A 15978-nucleotide genomic window follows, 5' to 3' on the forward strand; every position below is an offset into this window, starting at 1 on the left:
GCAATTTTTAGTCTTTAAATGCCCAGAAATAACAGCTGCCTAACTGCATCGATTACGCTCCATGTGCCAGGTAATTGTCAGATACCATTGATTTCAATGGAGCTGGATTTTGGAGTAGTGCTTTATCCTCTTTGCTAAATTGCTGTGAACAGCAACAGTCAGCAGATCAAGACAAAAAAAATAATAATAATAAAAAATCAGTAGTGTAGCAACCTGCAATAACATTTATGGCAGTCTACTTCCCTTAAATTGGTATCATATGTGGGTCAAGGGAACTGGATACAAGGATGTTTCTCCACTGTTGGCATACAGACCTCATGGATCACTGTCACCAGCCATGGTCTGACCAGTAGATGTAGCCAGGATTAACATAATTCTAATTGTATATGTTGTATATTGTCAATATTTATCTGTGCATCATTTTAAATAATTTTCTATGGTAGTCTATAGTAAGCCATCTGTTATGTCTGACGTCTGCTGCCAGCTACTACCCATGCATATGATAACTGTATGTCTCCATTATTTACACGACATGTTCTATAGCTTTCCCTCCACTCTATGTAGGGGATGAGATTGAACCTTCCTCCTTTTTTCAAATCTTGGAAGGTGCAAAGTGTCCAGTAATGGGGAGGGTGCATTCATGATATATTCGTGCTGTCTCATTAAAGGAGTAAAACTTATCCCCTGCCTATAAGATAGGGAATAAGTTTTAGATCATGCACAGCTTCCCAGATGTCCCCAAGAAGGAAGGTTGTCGACTCCCTCACGAAGTGGCAGCCGACAAAACCCCTTCATGTATTTCTATGGGAGAGCCAGAAATACCAAAACGCTGTATCCCTGGCTTCCTATAGACATACATAGAGGGGTCATGTCGGCCAACGCTTCATGCAGGGGTTGACCCCTTCCTGGGCACTGCAGGGGTGCCGTAGAGGAGATTGTGGGGGGTCCTTTGGATAGGGAATCAATTTTTCTGCACAGGAGTACTTCTTTAATGTGTTGAAGTGGCATTGTTCTAGCTAAACTACTGTATAAGTGGTTACATTGACCCTTCAGTTTCTTAAATCGATTTTATGCATAAAATCCTCCTATTGAAGGAAATTGTCAAATCTGTTTTCCCTGTATTAAGCCCCTATATTGCTTTGGTAGAAAAATAAATGGATAAATACAATTAATATACTGTATTATCATGTATCTTTATCAAGCACAAAATGCTATATGAATGATAGACTGCTGTAAGGGGTTTTACTTACAGTTAGGCTGGGTTCACACCACGTTTTTCAAATACGGTAACCGTATACGGTTTTCGGCAAAAAAACGTATTCGACCATATCCGAAACCGTATGCATAGAGAATGCATTGTAAACCGTATTCCAAATGTTGTGTACAGTTGCATCCGTTTTGCCTCAGATACGGTTTTGCCGATTTTTCAACCGTAGGCAAAAACGTTGTTAACCACGTTTTTGCCTCCGGTTGGAAAACCATATGCGGTTCTTTTAACATTGTTGTCTATGAGAACCGTACACAGAATTTCAGAATACGGTTGCACACGGTTTTTCTAATCCGTTTTTGACGTTGACACATGCACAGATTGCAATTTCAATAGAACAATAATAACTTTATTAAATTGCTGGAAAACTAATTCCAACAAAATAGCAAAACCGTTGGCAAAAACTGATGCAAACGGATAGAACCGTATGGGGAAAAACCGTATACGTTTTAATTTGGAGTCATACGGTTGTATATGGTTGCATACAGTTTTTGCCATACGTTTTGTTGCGGAAAACCGTATACGGTAACCGTATTTGAAAAACGTGGTTTAGCCCATCACATGACAAGTTGGATTATGGCCTATACCAGATAGAGAGTACACATGTGTAGATGAGTAGAGAGGTGAACAGTATAGTAGTGTACAGTCCTTTGTAAGGCTGGGTTCACACTACGTTTTCTTAAATACGGTTCCCGTATACGGTTTGGAGTAGGGGGGCGGGGCTTAATCGCGGCGCCCGCACTCAGCCGTATTCGGGAACCATATTTAATGCAAGTCTATGAGCCGACCGGAGTGAACCGCAGCCTCCGGTCGGCTTCGTTTTCGGCCGTATGCGGTTTCCCGACCGCAGGCAAAAACGTGGTCGACCGCGTTTTTGCCTGCGGTCGGGAAACCGCATACTGCCTAAAACGAAGCCGACTGGAGGCTGCGGTTCACTCCGGTCGGCTCATAGACTTGCATTAAATACGGTTCCCGAATACGGCTGAGTGCGGGCGCCGCAATTAAGCCCCGCCCCCTCCTCCAAACCGTATACGGGATCCGTATTTAAGAAAACGTGGTGTGAACCCAGCCTAACTAAGCTTTATACCAAGCTATTTGTCTTAAGGTCTGATGGGTCTTTTCAGGTCTCTGCATATTTTATAAATGACAATTATAATCCTGCTTAGCAGATCATGAATCCACTTTACTTAAGGTAAGGTAGAACCGCTTGCAGCTGCTGGTCTATGCTGGTAGATGGCCCAGATCGAATTAAAACCATGTAAGGGTAGAAATATGTAGCATCTTTGACAGATGTTAGAAATATCCCGGTAGCTTCCATCATCTTGGAGGTTGTAATCACTTAGTAATAAAAGGTCATTCTTGTGCATTAGAGCAACATTAGCATTAAAGTTCTTGTGTGATAGCTCCATAGTTATTAGGAGGGATTACATCTAACAAGCTTAATTCTTCCCACATTATACATGTATGTATGATGCTTACCCAGAGAAGAGCAGAATAGAAACCCTAGGAATGTAAAAAAATAATTATAAAAATGTTTTAAAGGGGTTACACAGGCTTTACAAATTGATGGCCTATCACTAGGGCTGAGGGAAACGAATCTGACGAATCCAAATTCATTACGAATTTCAAGAAAAATTTGCTTCACAATGAATGCAAATATCACCACGATTCGATCGCATGAATCGCTTCGTTATACTCCATTTATGCGGGCTAGGCTCCAGGGCATCCAAGATGGCGGCTCCACATGTCAGGACATGGGGCAAGGAACGCTGGAAAGGCGGGAACTCGGGTAGGTGGGATGATCCTGAATCACATGCAGCATGCATCAGCAGCCAGTCACCCCTGTGATGTCACAGCCCTATATAAGCCATCTTGCTGCCAGTCACTTTAGTGTTCTGTTGCAGGGAGAAAGGGACAGAGAGCAGTGTGTGTTGCACAGAAAAGCATTTTTACAGCAGTGATTCACCTCAATCCCAAATCCAGCCTAAGTACTGATAGGGAAGGGAGGGAGATTGAGAGAGAAAGTGAAATTTTGGGTGTAATACACAGCGACTGTGTGCTGCAGCACTGGTGTGTACAACAACTGAAAAGCTAATAGCAGCCAGCCAGTTAGGGTGAGCAGAGCACTAAAAGCTGTAATCACCTGCTATTAGTGCCCAATACAGGTTGCGCAGTGGAACGTATTGTCCTCTATTAAGTGTAACCTGTGCATACATAGGTGGTGTAACATTTTGTTCCTGCTAACCCCTTAGGGACAGTGGACCCTCCCACATGTGACCCCATTTTGGAAACTACACCCCTCACAGAAATTAATAAGGGGTGCAGTGAGCATTTACACACCACTGGCATTTGACAGATCTTTGGAACAGTGGGCTGTGCAAATGAAAAAAACATTTTTTTCATTTTCACAGACCACTGTTCCAAAAATCTGTCAGACACCTGTGGGGTGTAAATGCTCACTGCACCCCTAATTACATTACGTGAGGGGTCACATGTGGGGGGGGGGGGTCACTGTTCTCGCACTATGGGGGCTTTGTAAACACACATGGCCTTCAATTTCAGACACATTCTCTCTCCAAAAGCCCAATGGTGCTCTTTCTCTTCTGAGCATTGGAGTTTGCCCGACGAGCACTTTACATCCACATATGGGGTATTTCCATACTCAGAAGAAATGGGGCTACAAATTGTGGGGTCTTTTTTCCTATTTTCCCTTGTGAAAATGAAAAATGTAGGGTAACACCAGAATTTTAGTGAAAAAAATGTTTTCAAATTATTTTCGCATCCAACTTTAATGAAAATTCGTCAAACACCTGTGGGGTGTTAAGGCTCACTGTACGTTCCATGAGGGGTGTAGTTTCCAAAAAGGGGTCACTTGTGGGTATTTATTGTTTTGCGTTCATGTCAGAACCACAGTAAAGTCAGCCACGCCTGTGCAAATCACCAATTTAGACCTCAAATGTACATGGTGCGCTCTCACTTCTGAGCCATGTTGTGCGCCATAGAGAACTTTGTGTCCACATATGGGGTATTTCCGTACTCAGGAGAAATTGCCTACAAATTTTGGGGGGCCTTTTTTTTCCTTTTACCGCTTGTGAAAATTAAAAGTATGGGGCAAAACCAGCATGTTAGTGTAAAAAGATTAAACATTTTTTCACTAACATGCTGGTGTAGACCCCAACTTTACCTTTTCAGAAGGGGTAAAAGGAGAAAAGCCCCCCCAAAATTTGTAACGCAATTTTTCCTGAGCACGGAAATACCCCATATGTGGCACTAAACTGTTGCCTTGAAATATGACAGGGCTCAGAATTGAGAGAGCGCAATGCGTATTTGCGGCCTAAATTGGGGATTAGCTTCCACCACCAAAATATCCTACGGCAGTGTTTCCCAAACAGGGTGTCTCCAGCTGTTGCAAAACTCTCAGCATGCCTTGACAGTCAGTGGCTGTCCAGCAATAATGGGAGTTGTTGTTTTTCAACAGCTGGAGGCTCCGTTTTTGAAACAGTGCCGTACAAGACGTTTTTTATTTTTATTGGGGGTGTGGACTGTGTAAGGGGTATGTGTATATATATTGTTTTACTTTTTATTTTGTGTAGGAGTAGTGTAGTGTTTTTAGGGTACATTCACACGGGCGGGGGTTTACAGTGTGTTTCTCGCTGGGAGTTTGAGCTGCGGCGGTAAATTTGCCGCATCTCAAACTTGCAGCAGAAAACTCACTGCAAACCCATGCCCGTGTGAATGTACCCTGTACATTCACATGGGGTGGCAAACCTTCAGCTGTTGCAAAACTACAACTCCCAGCATTCACTGACAGACAATACAGTGGGGATCAAAAGTTTGGGAACCCCAGGTAAAAATTTGTATTAATGTGCATAAAGAAGACAAGGAAAGATGGAAAAATCTCCAAAAGGCATCAAATTACAGATTAGACATTCTTATAATATGTCAACAAAAGTTAGATTTTATTTCCATGATTTACACTTTCAAAATAACAGAAAACAAAAAAATTGCGTCTGCAAAAGTTTGGGCACCCTGCAGAATGTTAAGCATGCACTGCCCTCTTTGCAAAGCTGAGACCTGCCAGTGTCATGGATTGTTCTCAATCATCATGTGGGAAGACCAGGTGACGTCAATCTCAAAGGTTTTAAATGCCCAGACTCATCTGACCTTGCCCCAACAATCAGCACCATGGGTTCTTCTAAGCAGTTGTCTAGAAATTTATCCCTATTTCCACTTACAAACACTTCCATTTCCCAGGGTTTTCAGGGAGACTTCCCTGTGTGGGGCCACCCTTTTTAGAGCAAGTAATACTTGCCAAGAAGGGAATTAATAGAGAGAGAGTAGGGCCTTACAGGGGAAGTTTTTACCCCCACCTGCGACAATGGACAATACGTTGTTCCCTTACACCTTTTTGAGGAAAGTGTTACTTGTCTTAAGTTTTTACCCCCATACCGGTTACAATGAACCATACGTTGTTCCGATCCACCTTTTAGAGGTCTTTGCATCACATCATTACTTGATGGTTTAGGTAGCACATGGTGTTTTTTGCACACCTTTCCTTTTGTTTGATTTCCCAAAATTTTTGGGTACATAACTTTTAATAATATTCTTAGGATAAAACATAATGCATATCCTCAATACTTACTTGTGCACAAGAGAGACTGTTTTCTTCTGCCTACCTGCCTCAGCTACTATTCTGATCGTGCCACCCACCTCTTTTTTTCACCCACCTTAGTCACCGGGTACTGGTATTGCCACCAACCACCCCACTCTGTCACCGGGTAACTTTCAGGACTCCTGATGCTGCTAATGCCACCTCCAGGCTGTGTCATTCTGCCACCATATGTTTTCCTCATGCTGACGCCAGATCCAGGCTGTCTCATATTGCCACCATATGTTCTCCTCATGCTGATGCTAGCTCCAGGTTGTCTCATACTGCCACCATATGTTCTCCTCATGTGCTGCCAACTCCAGGCTATGTCATTCAGCCACTATATGGTCTCCTCTTGCTGCCGCCAACTCCAGGGTGTGCCATTCAGCCACTATATGGCCTCCTCATGCTTCCGCCACCTCCAGACTGTGCCATTAAGCCACTATATGGTCTCCTCTTGCTGCCGCAAACTCCAGACTGTGTCATTAAGTCACTATATGGTGTCCTCATGCTTCTGTCACCACCATGCTGTGTTATTCAGCCACTATGTGGTCTCCTCTTGCTGCCGCCAACTCCAGGCTGTGCCATTCAGCCACTATATGGCCTACTCATGCATCCGCCACCTCCAGGCTGTGCCACTGTACCGCCATGTGGTCTCCTCATGCTGCTGGCACATTAAATACAACTTTTTAGGTTCATCTATTTGAAATCTTTAATTTAAATGTAAAAAAATATATTTAATCTTTTCAATTGTGAAGCCCTATGGTCTTGTCCGGCTGTTGCCACCTACAGGCTGGGTCATTCAGCCACTATATGGTCTCCTCATACTGATGGCACCTCCAGGCTCTGTCATTGTGCCAAAAAATATGTGAAAAGCGCTCTGTGGTGTGCTATCCTTAGGATAAATTGGTAAACCACTAATATAATGCGTAGGCTTACCAACAGTGGTTGTACAAAGCCAGGTAATGTCTTTGTGAAATCTGGCATATCAATGGTTAATCCTGATAAGGGTTATTCTTTGACTATATATGTTTTTTATTGTAATATTCCTGAGTTAGTGGATCTCTGTGAAACACGTTGCATTATAGGTTACTAAACTTTTGTACTCTCACTGCTTGTTTATCACAGCCTGCACCTGGAGGAGAAGCGTGACAGCCACAAAGTCAAAATCCTGTGCAGCTTACATATTTCAGTTGATAATTTTAAAAGAAAGTGTCTGCTAATTACACAAGGAAAACTATATTAAAAGTTTTATTTGGTGACAGGTACTCTTTAACCCCTTAACGACAATGGACGTAAATGTACGTCATGGTGACATGGTACTTAACGCACTATGACATACATTTACGCGCCGCCATGATTGCGAGCACCGGAGCGGTGCTCCCATCATGCGTGGCAGGTCCTGGCTGCTATATCCGCGATAGCGCGGATGTCTGCCATTAATCCCTCAGATGCCATGATCAATACAGATTGCGGTATTTGTGGCAGTGCGGTACTTTGAATGGATGATCGGATCGCCCGCAGCACTGCCCGGGGATCTGATCATCCAGCATGGCAGCCGGAGGTCCCCTCACCTGGCTCCGGCCGTCTCCCGGGGTCTTCTGCTCTGGTCTGAGATCGAGCAGACCAGGGCAGAAGATGACCGATAATACTGATCAGTGCTGTGTCCTATACATAGCACTGAACAGTATTAGCAATCAAATAATTGCTATGAATAGTCCCCTATGGACATAAAAAGTGTTTAAAAAAAAAAAAAGTAAAAAAATGTAAAATAAAAAAGTAAAAAAATTGAAAAATCCCCTCCCCCAATAAAAAAGTAAAACGTAATTTTTCCCATTTTACCCCCCAAAAAAGCATAAAAAAAATAACTTATACACTTATTTGGTATCGCAGCATGCGTAAAAGTCTGACCTATTAAAATATATTGTTAATTATCCCATACGGTGAACGGCGTAAACGTAAAAAAATTTAATAAGTCCAAAATTGCTGCTTTTTGTCACATTTTATTCCCCCAAATTTTTTTTAAAAATGTATCAAAAGTAAAATCTACGTAAAAGTGGTACTGATAAAAACTACAGATCATGGAGCAAAAAATGGGCCCTCATATCGTCCCATATACGGAAAAATTCGAAAGTTATAGGTGGTCAAAATAGGGCAATTTCAAACATACAAATTTTGTTAAAATGGTTTGAGATTTTTTTTAAGCAGTACAATTATAGAAAAGCATATAACATGGGTATCATTTTAATCGTATTGACCCACAGAATAAAGAAAACGTGTCATTTTTATCAGAAAGTGTATAGCGTTAAAAAACAAAAAAACTTCCAAAATTTGCTAAATTGCGGTTTTCTTTTCAATCTTCCCACATAAATAATAATTGTTTGGTTGGGCCGTACATTTTATGGTAAAATAAGTGATATAATTACAAAGAACAATTGGTGATGCAAAAAACAAGCCCTCATATGGGTCTGTTGATTGAAATATAAGAGAGTTATGATTTTTAGAAGGCAAGGAGGAAAAAACAAAAATGCAAAAATAAAATTGGTCTGGTCCTTAAGGCCAAAATGGGCCTGGTCCTTAAGGGGTTAAGGTATTGGGGGCAGCTTATAGGCCACAATGGAGTTTACAGGTTTTCTTTGAAAGCAGTAGACTTAGGCCAGGTTCAGACTACGGAATCTCCGGGCAGAAAATTTCCGCCCGGAGATTCCGAGTGCGGCCAGCGCTGACTGAATCAGTCGGCGCTAGGACCGCGCGGACACTGCAGTCTCCAATAGACTGCAATGTGTTCCACGCGGATTTCCGCCTGAAGAAAGAGCAACCCCATTCTTCAGGCGGAAATTTCCAAGCGGATTTTCCGTTCACAAATTCCGTTTCACAAATTCCAAAGTGTGAATTTGTGAATGGAAAACCATTCACTATACAGTACATTTTAGCAAGAGGAATTTCTGCCTGCAATTTCAAAGAGGAATTGCAGGACGAATTTCCGTAGTCTGAACCTAGCCTTAATGGTTATCTAGGATTAGAAAAACAGAGTTGATTTCTTTCAAAAGCAGCACAGCCTCTGTCCACAGGTTGGGTGTGGATCTGCAGCTCAGTTCCAATGAAGTGAATTGAGCCAAGGTGTAATACCACACAGAAACTGAGGACATATGTGGCGCTGTTTTTATTTTTATATTTTTTTTTTTAGATAACCCCTTTTAAAGGCCTTGCTTGCAACCTGGCATGATGGATAATTCAGCCATGTAAAGGCCTATTAAAGGGGTACTCCGCCCTAGACATCTTATCCCCTATCCAAAGGATAAGGGATAAGATGTTAGATCGCCACGGTCCCGCTGCTGGGGACCCCGGGGATCGCTGCTGCAGCACCCCGCTATCATTACTGCGCAGGGCGAGATCGCACTACACGTAATGACGGGCAATACAGGGGCCGGAGCATTGTTACGTCACGGCTCCGCCCCTTGTGACATCACGGTCCCCCCCCTCAATACAAGTCTATGGGAAGGGGGCGTGGCAGTCGTCACGCCCCCTGCCATAGGCTTGCATTAAGGGGACGGGCCGTGATGTCATGAGGGGCGGAGCCATGACTTCACGCTGCTCCGGCCCCTGTATTGCCCGTCATTACGTGCAGAGCGATCTCGCTCTGTGCAGTAATGATAGCGGGGTGCTGCAGCAGTGATCCCTGGGGTCCCCAGCAGCAGGACCCCGGCAATCTGACATCTTATCCCCTATCCTTTGGATAGGGGATAAGATGCCAGGGGCGGAGTACCCCTTTAAACTATAGGTGCTCATAATCGGGGTCTGTCTGGCCTGTGTAAAAGGGCCCTTAATGGGAGGGGGGGGGGGGGGGGGAGGGATTTTGATAATTGTAACCCTTTTTACTAAAATACTGTAATAAAAGAGATAATAAATTTTCAATTAATTTAGGTCTTTTTTTTTTCTTCTTTTGGCCTTACTTCTGAAAAGTAGAGCAGCTAACAAAAGAACAGGCTTAATATTTCTCCAAGAAATTATGTCTTTTAATTTAAGACTCCCCTCAGAGATTTTCTTGTGATCATGCTTTTTTTTTTTTTGTTCTAAGAGACTCATCTAAAAATAAACACCTCCCCTCCCTGTTCACTGTCAATGATCTGAAATAATGCGTGGATCTTCTCAGTTCTCCTATAGCCTATGGACCAGATAGCACAGAATCTAAAATGATCATTTGATATAAAAAAAAATAGGACATTTTACAGACAGCTAGAGAACAGAACAGACTGTCCTCAGAAGAAGACTGTTGCCCTTTTCCCTACTGTCACTGCCAGTGATTTTTTAATACTTTACCCCTATCTGTCATTGCCGCAACTGCTCATGAAAAAACCAAGGCAGCGTATAAAGATTTGTCTCCAGCTGTGGATACCGGTATTGGTATTACGGATAGTCATAGCAGACAGATGGACACCAGAGGTTGGCCTTCAAATGTTCTTCCTGGCAAGTAAAGAATGTTTGTTCATTGTTAATAGGACGTTGTTCCCACTGCTTATCATCTGAATAATGTTTGATTAACATATATTATATTTAAGAAGCAACAGTTGGTGTGTGCATGATGAAACTTTGTATAATGTATATTGTTTATTTAGCATTTATACTGCACTGTCATATAGACCAATGAATTACTAGTATATTGCTGTTTTTAGAAGCAGTTTTTGATACCAATCCCAGAAGTGAATCATAACGTAGAACAGCTACAGTATATAGCTAGGTTCAACTTTTTCACATTTTTATATCCGCTTCTTGTGTTGGTTTCAAAAACAGCAGGTGAAAGCATGTCAAGCTGTGTATGATAGGCTTAGGTGACTAAGGTTAACCTGCCTTCATATAGAGTTCTTATGATATAGAGTTGGATGATAATCGCATTTGTTACCATTAACAGCAGGAGAGTTCTAAGTATAGAAAGGAGAGATGTTAGTCATGGTCATGTGAACCCTCCATCCTGCTTGGTGTATGGAGATTTAAAGTGTACCTGTCGTCAACAAAAACTTTTTATATAATGTAGATAATACCATTATATGTATATTTGTAATATACATTGGTTAAAAAATGGGTATATTTTTGTCCCTGCAGCTATTGTCTGTGTGTTTCTATGAGGAGTCCAAATACAGGAAGTGAGGATGGACAAGCAGGGCTCTGTGCACTAAGAAAAAAGCAGGACAGTGTGCACTTGGCTCTATAACATGCTCCTGGCTCATAGATCAGGATGATTGACAAGCCAGGAGCCTGCACAGAGCCCTGCTTGTCCTGCCCCCACTTCCTGTATTTGGACTCCTCATAGAGACACACAGGCAATAGCTGCAGGGACAGCATTTTTTCACCCACAAATATACAAAATTTTTAACCAATGTTTGTCACAAATATACATAAAATGGTATTATCTACATTATATAAAAAGTTTTTGTTGACGACAGGTACACTTTAAGTGTCTTTAAAAAAAATAAAAATATTGCGTGACTGCCCACAGATTTGTAGGCCTCTCACGTGGGTTTCGAAACTCCCAAAAGGACCTATGAAGAACAATAATAACTATACAACAAATCATTTTATAGGTATTCTTATTAAACCATTCTCCAAAGCATTGTTTTCCAACAAGTGTGCCTCTAGTTGTTGTAAAAACTACAACTCCCAGCATGCCCGGACAGCCGTTGGCTGTCCGGGCATGCTGGGAGTTGTAGTTTTGCAACAACATGGTTAAGAAACAATGCTCTAATGCACACTTTTTATCCTCATTGTTGTTTTGAGCTCCTTAAGTGGGCACTGTGACTTTAAAAAAATGTTGATAGCTCACAGAGACATGTTAAAAGTTTTAATTAAATTTAATTTTAGTGTGCTACATTCTCCTGATCTGTGAGGGTCTCAGTACTGAGACCCCCACTGATAAAAACTTTTAACATGCCTCTGTGACATGTCAAATGTTTTTTTTTTTTTTTTTACACTTAAAAGGGTTATCCAGGGAAAAAAACTTTTTTTTTATATATATCAACTGGCTCCAGAAAGTTAAACAGATTTGTAAATTACTTCTATTAAAAAATCTTAATCCTTTCAGTATTTATGAGCTTCTGAAGTTAAGGTTGTTCTTTTCTGTCTAAGTGCTCTCTGATGACACGTGTCTCGGGAACCATCCAGTTTAGAAGCAAATCCCCATAGCAAACCTCTTCTAAACTGGGCAGTTCCCGAGACACGTGTCATCAGAGAGCACTTAGACAGAAAAGAGCAACCTTAACTTCAGAATCTCATAAGTACTGAAAGGATTAAGATTTTTTAATAGAAGTAATTTACAAATCTGTTTAACTTTCTGGAGCCAGTTGATATATATATAAAAAAAAAAAAAGTTTTTTCCTGGATAACCCCTTTTAATTTTCAAATATATATCTCAGTGGCTGACAAAGTTCAGATAGAGATAAAAGACAAAACTCTGTCTGCCTTCAATATTCCCTAGGAGAAACAGTGCATACTGCGCCATTATTGAATTTAATGTATAACAGTGTACACTAACCAGGTATGCTTCCCCTAGTGGTGGCGGCAGACAAGATAATTTTTTCTTTTCATGCTATGTTCACATGCTGTAAAAAGAGACTTCTTTTTTACAAAAATGTTGGTAAAATTACAGATGTGCTTTTTTTTTACAAAATACTGTGTGTATGAAAATGGATTGGAAAAAAATGGCGGTAATTCCTAATGGCCAATAAAATTCTGAGCATGTTTTCCAAACAGTATGCCTCCAGCTGTTGCAGAACTACAACTCCCTGCATGTACTGACAGCCGTTGGCTGTCCAGGCATGCTGGGAATTGTAGTTTTGCAACAGCTGGAGGCACACTGGTTGGAAAAATACTGCTCTAATGTATGTATATATGTAAGTAAAAAAAAAAAGATAAAGTAAAATGTAAGTTTGGAATTGTAGTGAATCATACTGGTTCTTCCTTACCAGCAGTGTTTGTAAAGATTTAATCAGATGTATCATATGAAAGTAAATGACAATAGTTGTAAATTTTTTTACACTTAGTTACTGATATGAATAACTGGGTTTCGTAGAGAATCTTACATCCTCTACAAGAAGAATAAATCACAACATCAGTCATAAATGCCCAATTGCAAAACAACAACTAAATGAATAAAAATAAATAAATAAAATTACAATTTCTATATGTACAGTAAAACAATGGTCCAAATAGGAGTTATCCTTGTTGGGAAAGTACAGGCATATGGAAATAACAGAGGGGTGCTACAACTAGGATTCCCTTTAAAGGAGATCTGTAGTGCTCTGAACTTTATCCCCTATCCCATGGATAGGGGATAAGTTTTAGATTGCGAGGGGTCCGAGCGCTGGGGCCCCCCATGATCTCCTGTACGGGGCCACAGCAATGTACAGGAAAGGGGGCGTTACGTCCCCGCATGACGCGGCAGCCGGCATGCCCCCCATGTATTTCTATGGGATTCATAGAGGGGCGTGCCGGCTGCCGCATCACGAGGGGACGGAATGCCCCCTTTTCTGTACATTGTCGCTGCCCCATACAGGAGATCACGGGGGGCCCCAGCGATCGGACCCCCGCGATCTAAAACGCATCCCCTATCCTTCGGATAGGGGATAAAGTTCAGAGCACTACAGATCTCCTTTAATAGCGGATCATGAAGGTGGTCACAGGCTGATCTCTTAGCAGTTAGCTGATAAGACCTCACTATGAGTATTGTGCGCAGTGCCGCAGTCTGACCACAGTGCTTTCTGCTGACACTTCTGTCTGTGTCGGGAACTGTCCAGAGTAGAAGCAAATTCTCATAGCAAACCTCTCCTGCTCTGTGTACAGTTCCTGACATGGACAGAGGTGTCAGCAGAGAGCACTGTGGTCAGACTGGAAAGAAATTCAAAAAGAAAAGAACTTGAAGTACTGATAAGTACTGGAAGGATTAGGATTTTTATATAGAAGTAATTTACAATTTTGTATAACTTTATAGCACTAGTTGATTTGAAAACAAACCCATTTAAAGGATCTTAACATCTCAGAAGATAGGTGAGACAGATAGGATATGATAGAAAAAACGTTTAACCCGATAAATACCATGGACGTCTATGCTCGTCCAATGACCGTTAACGAGGTATGACGTGGGCTCCCTACTTGAGCCCGTGTCATACCGGCCAGCCCCCAGCTGATTCCTGTAGCTGGGAGCCAGCGTTAATAGCCGACATGCGGCGAACGCCGCGGCCGGCTATTAACCCTTTAGATTGCCGCTGTCAAAGTTGACAGCAGCTTCTAAAGGTGCCTGTATCCAGTCCCTGGTGGTCCAGTGGGGTGTTAAGTCTCACTGTACCCCTTATTACGTGCAAAGAGGGGTGTAGTTTCCAAAATATTATGTCATATGTTTTTTTTGTTTTTTTTGCTGTTATGGCACCATAGGGCTTCCAAAATGCTACATGCCCCCCAAAAACCATTTCAGCAAAATTCACTCTCCAAAATCCCATTGTCGCTCCTTCGCTTCTGAGCCTTCTAAAACACCCAAAGAGCACTTTACGTTCACATATGAGATATTTCCTTACTCGAGAGAAATTGGGTTACACATTTTGGGGGGCTTTTTCTCCTTTTACCCCTTGTAAAAATTCAAAAACTGGGTCTACAAGAACATGTTAGTGTAAAAAATTGAGATTTTGAATTTTCTCCTTCACTTTGCTGCTATTCCTGTGAAACACCTAAAGGGTTAACACACTTTCTGCATGGCATTTTAAATACTTTGAGGGGTGCAGTTTTTATATTGGGGTCATTTATGGGGTATTTCTGATATGAAGGCCCTTCAAATCCACCTCAAATCTGTTCCCTGAAAAATTCCGATTTAGAAAATTTTTTGGAAAATTGGAAAATTGCTGCTGAACTTTGAAGCCCTCTGATGTCTTCCAAAAGTAAAAACCTGTCAACTTTATGATGCAAACATAAAATAGACATATTCTATATGTGAATCAATATGTAATTTATTTGGGACGTCTATTTTCCTTACAAGCAGAGAGCTTCAAAGTTAGAAAAATGCAAAATTTTCAAATTTTTCATGACATTTTGGAATTTTTCCCCAAGACATGATGCAGGTAATGACGAACATTTACCACTACTGTACTTTAAAGTAGAATATGTCACGATAAAACATTCTTGGAATCAAATTCATAAGTAAAAGCATCCCAGAGTTATTAATGCTTAAATTGACAGTGGTCAGATGTGCAAAAAATGCTCTGGTCCTTAAGGTCAAATGGGATTGGCCTTAAGGGGTTAAAGAGCTGACTTACATCTATTTTACTGTGTGTATTTCAGTGTCTTATCATTCTTATTCTTAGTTTTAAAAAATACTTAATGCAGAATGTGATTTTAATTTCAGATCCAGGGAAATATTCACCCTCACGCCATCATCATTCTTCCCAACACAAACGGCATGGAGCTCCTGCTGAGTTATGATGATGAAGGTGTTTATATAGATACTTATGGACACTTTACAAAGGAAACCGTTTTACAGTGGGGTGAAATGCCAGCCTCTGTTGGTAAGTATAGCAAGAAACACTTTTTTCTATGTTTCTCTTTCTGTATTTTGTTCAATTTTGTAGTGGCAATAATCCATCTGCATTTGATATCAAACTTTAAAGCGCAACTGTCATCCTTTTTATCCCCCCCCCCAGACTACTATAATGTTGTTTCTGATGACCATAAAGTGACTGCAGCCAAACCTTTATCGCTGCTCTTCCTTCATTTATAACTTGGAAAATCCTTTTATTCAGCAGTCAGGCACAGTCGGATAGGCGTAACTTGGGATTCCCAAAGCCTCGCCTCCGCCACCACTATCCTCTCCTTCAGCGCTGGGACCGAAGACACAGCGGTCCACAGCAAATACAGTGGTCACACCCCTCTCAGACGTGCACGCCACTGCCCTGAATTGCCAGAGCGAGCGTTCGCTCCCACCGTCTATGCGCTCAGTGTGCATGTGCTGTACTAGAGGCAGGGAGCGAACAAGCTCTCTGCCTCTAGTATCTGCACAACCTCGTCTATTCTCTCTTTCAGCACCGGG

The 15978-nt window shown here is 41.6% G+C and overlaps 1 protein-coding gene across 6 annotated transcripts in view; it reads left to right on the forward strand.

Moving 5' to 3' along the window:
* Positions 1-15978, forward strand: part of NRK (Nik related kinase) — a 408966-nt gene that overhangs the window by 366232 nt on the left and 26756 nt on the right. For all 6 annotated transcript variants that reach the window (XM_056540621.1, XM_056540624.1, XM_056540622.1 and 3 more), the window contains one exon: positions 15298-15457. In XM_056540621.1, coding sequence (XP_056396596.1) covers positions 15298-15457 — 160 coding nt within the window. The remainder of the gene's footprint in view (positions 1-15297; positions 15458-15978) is intronic.

Source organism: Hyla sarda, chromosome 9 (genome assembly GCF_029499605.1).
Source record: "Hyla sarda isolate aHylSar1 chromosome 9, aHylSar1.hap1, whole genome shotgun sequence".
Taxonomy (NCBI): domain Eukaryota; kingdom Metazoa; phylum Chordata; class Amphibia; order Anura; family Hylidae; genus Hyla; species Hyla sarda.